The 4,148-nt window shown below is 48.6% G+C and overlaps 1 protein-coding gene across 1 annotated transcript; it reads right to left on the reverse strand.

Annotated features, from left to right (window-relative positions):
* Positions 1-405: 405 nt before the first annotated feature.
* Positions 406-1,455, reverse strand: LOC139431346 (uncharacterized). Its single transcript, XM_071199001.1, has one exon. It carries the CDS (start codon positions 1,453-1,455, stop codon positions 406-408), a length of 1,050 nt encoding a protein of 349 aa, XP_071055102.1.
* Between the last annotated feature and the right edge of the window lie 2,693 nt (positions 1,456-4,148).

Genomic DNA, 4,148 nt, shown 5'->3' on the forward strand with positions numbered 1-4,148 from the left:
ACAGACAATTTCCTACACGAACTCGAAAATTTCTGTTTTCCAGGAACGAGGATACGGCCACGGGGAGTCTTCCACGAAAACCCCACTCGTGGAGTTGCTCGAGAATGCCGTATCTCCAAGTCATATCGTACGCTTTTTCTATATCAAAGAAAACGGCAACCACATGCTCCCGCTTGAAGAAAGCGTCCTGAACGGCGCGCTCCAGGAGGACCAGGTTATCAGTTGTAGAGCGACCCTACCTGAAACCAAACTGATGGTCGGCGAGGAGTCGCTTACTTTCTAGCACCCACATTAATCTGAAATTGATCATTTTTTCGAACAGCTTACTCAAACAGCACGTAAGACTGATCGGTCTGTAGCTGTTCGCCGACGTCGGGTCCTTGCCCTGTTTCAGGATCGGTACGATCAGGGACGTTTTAAAGACGGCGGAAACGTACCGGAGGACCACACGTTATTGTACAGTTCCAGAAGTATTCTGAACCATTCGTCGGGAAGGTGCTTGACGAGCTCATAACGAACATCGTCATGACCGGCGGCTGAGGGTTTTGCGGACTTCAAGGACTCTCGAAGTTCAGTCATCGTGAAAGGTAAGTTATAGGATAACTCACCCTCACTCGTGAATTTTAGCGGGGCCGACTCTCTATTTGTTTTATTTTGCCGGAAAACGCCATCATAATTCTGGGAGGAGCTCGTACACTCAAAGTGCCGACCCAGAGCCTCGGCGATGTCCTCTCTGTTGATCAGAGAGTGATCGCCCTCGAGAATTTCTGATACGGGGCCGTAGTATCCGGCCCCCTTGATGGCACCGATCTTTCTCCACAACTCGACGGGGGAGGTTTTGCCGGTCAGGGAAGAGACAACATTTTTCCAACTGTCCCGTTTGGCAGCGAGCATCAGACGTCTCGCTTTGGCCCTCGCTTTTTTAAATTCTAGCAGACGCTCAGGTGTGGATAGATTCTTAAAGCGGTTATATGCGGTTTTCTTTGCTTTAACGGCTGCTTCGATTTCGGGGTTCCACCAGGGAACGGAGCCCGTCCTCACACGTCCGCTACTGCGCGGTATCGATTCCTCCGCGGCCCTTTGAATGGCGCACGTGAACGCGGCCGCGTCGTGTTCCACGTCACCGTTGAAGGTCGGTTTCCGGAGCCGGAGCGCGAATCGCGTCCAGTCCGCCTTCTCGAGAATCCACTTTCTCGGTGTTTCGTGGTTTTCGGTTTGACTAGGAATCGATACTATTATGGGAACGTGGTCGCTGAAGGATAGATGCTCCGCCGTGCTCGAGGATAATCTTGGAGCTATCGACGGAGAAGCGATGGACAAATCGACAGCCGTTAAAGCGCCCGACCTGGCAGCCAAGTGTGTGGGATCGCCGGAATTCAAGAGAACAAGTCCATCGTCCTCCAGGAGCGTTTCGATACTGCTCCCCTGGGCGTCTCGTCGATTACAGCCCCACATGGGACTGTGGGCGTTGAAATCGCCCAGAAGCAGAAAGGGACGGGGAAGCTGAGCTATAAGGCTACGTAAGTCGTTTAAAGTATATTCAGGATTTGGCAGGTAAATACAACAAACTGTGACCTGAAATGGACTCCGCAGACGGACCGCAACGATCTGTAGGTTGCTGGTGATGGCAACCGGGATCGCCACGTGCGGTCTCTTGACTAGTAGCGCCACGCCCCCTTTCGCCCGGAGGTTACGGGGACAGTCGACGCGGAAAGTTTCGTAGCGTTTGAGATTATAGCTCTGTTCCGGTACTAAGTGGGTTTCTTGAAGACAAACACACAAAGGGTCAAACTGGTTCATTAGGGACTTTAGTTCGCAATAATGTCGAACCAATCCGTTACAGTTCCACTGAATGATGTTGGTAGTGGATTTATCGAATTTTAAAGGATTTGATTTAACTTTGAACCAGATGACTGAGACGTATAAACAAATAAATAACAAACAAGTGTAAATAAACTATGAGAATAAATATGTAAATAAATAAGTGTATAAATAAAGCTATACTAATAAATAGGTAAAATAAAATGTAAAAAGACGGACAAACAGGAAAATAAATAAAACTCTATAATAAATAAATAAAATAGAAATTTAAACGGACGGACAAACAGGTATGTAAATAAAAGCTCTATGATAAATAAATAAAATAAAAGTGTAAACGGACGGACAAACATATAGATAAATAAATGCTCTATAATAAATAAATAAAAGACAAAAACAGACATTTATGTAAATACTATCTATATTAAAATAATCAACTTTCTTTTGCGGGAGAAGCTGACGGAAGACCTCCTACGGACGCTCGCCGCGGCAGCGTCGGCGACGCTTTCATCGCCATGGACCCGCCTGGGGGTTGTCTAGGCGGTGGCTGTGTGCCACCACCTACGATTTCGTTAGGGGGCGTTACCACGTTACGTGGCCTTCCCTTCTGCCATCCCCTCTTCTTCTTACGAGTATTGTCGGTAGAGTTTTCCGACAAGTCGTCAGTCTCCGTATGGGAGAACTGACTTGAGGTTTCTACGTTGTCGGTGAGATCTACCGGCAGAGGAATTTTAAACACGCCTAGATTTCCGGAAGTGCTGGTCGAGGGTTGAGCCTTCGCCTTTACTTCCGATTTAATTACCGGCTTGATGGCCGCTACAATAGCGGGTATTAAATCTTTGATCAGGCTATCGTACTTGGGCAAGGAAGCGGTTGCAGACGAATACGACACACCCTGAGTGGGTGTGCGTACCGTCGTTTGTTGTAGCCGTCGCTTTGCCTCAAGATAGGATAATTTATCCTTCGTCTTCATTTCCTGAATCGCCGATTCTGTTTTGAAGACGGGACAGGATCTGGACCGAGCCGAACGTGGTCCGCCGCAATTAACGCAAACGAGGGGTCCTCGCAAGGTCGCCCCTCGTGGATAGCCTTCCCACACACACATATTTGTTCGGCCTCACATCGGAGAGATGTGTAACGCTGACATTTAAAACATCTCATTGGAGCAGGTATGTAAAGCCTGACATCCAATGAGTAATACGCCGCTTTCACCTTTTTCGGCAGAATAGGGCTGTTGAACGTGAGTATGTGATTGGGGGTGTCGCTGAGAACACCCTCTCTCTTGGACTTGATCCTCCTCACGTCAATTACCCCTTGGGGCTTCAATTCCGCCTGGATTTCTTCCAAGGAGCAGTTCAACAAATCGGGACAGTACACAATGCCTTTCGAGGTATTTAAGGCTCTATGCGGGTTAACCTTCACATCTATGTTTCCTATTCGCTTAGTGACTAGAACTCGTTTGGCTTGTACCGCAGACGCGGTTTCAACCAACAAGCCTTTCCTGGTTTTCTTAATTGACTTAAATTCTCCAAACAATCCGTACAGTTGCTTCTGTAATACGAACGGGCTAAGTTTGTCGAACGACAAACCGTTCAAAGCCTTGACGACAAGGAACCGGGGAGTGACCTCCTTTTCCGAGTTCGTCAAGTTGCCCGTTTTTTTAGAGGCGGGCGCCTCTTGAATGTGTTTTCTCGTTGAGTTTTCCATTCTGTTGGGTTCACCAGCGCTTCGTGTAGAAAGGAACGGGCTGAGAATGGTTGGGAACGGGTATACCCTCGGTTAAGAAAACCTTCCCCGGGGCCCAACCCTCATTTTATCGATTCCGGATAAACACGGACGAATCGATACTCGTTCGGGGCAATGCGGATTCCGACCTCCGCATCCATTCTACACTACCTGATCAGGGCCCGAAGTGGCTGGCCTCTGACACGTACCCAGTCCCCCCTCGGCAGAGCAAGCTCACATCAGCCTCCTCCACCCGCGGCCGAGACACCGGAGGCTTCGTCAGCACTCCCAGGGTTTCCAAAATACGTGCCAATCACATAAAAACGAAAAAGAAGACGAAGAACAAGAGACGTAACAAGCCGGTGCCGTGCCGGTCCTGGCAAAAAAACCGACTATAGAAGCCAGGCTGGTTGGTCCGCGTCGGGTTAATCCGATACTCGCCGAAGCGAGCGTTCCCCTATCCGCCACCTGGGGACGCGCCCGGTGGGGGTCCAGCTCCCCCGCGGGAGTAATTAATTATTATTTGTCTTATTATTGGTTCTTTTGCTTTATAACTATTTATTAAAAAATGACATACATTTATAATTTTAGATGCCTATTTCTTG

This window comes from Onthophagus taurus, chromosome 8 (genome assembly GCF_036711975.1).
Source record: "Onthophagus taurus isolate NC chromosome 8, IU_Otau_3.0, whole genome shotgun sequence".
Lineage (NCBI taxonomy): Eukaryota > Metazoa > Arthropoda > Insecta > Coleoptera > Scarabaeidae > Onthophagus > Onthophagus taurus.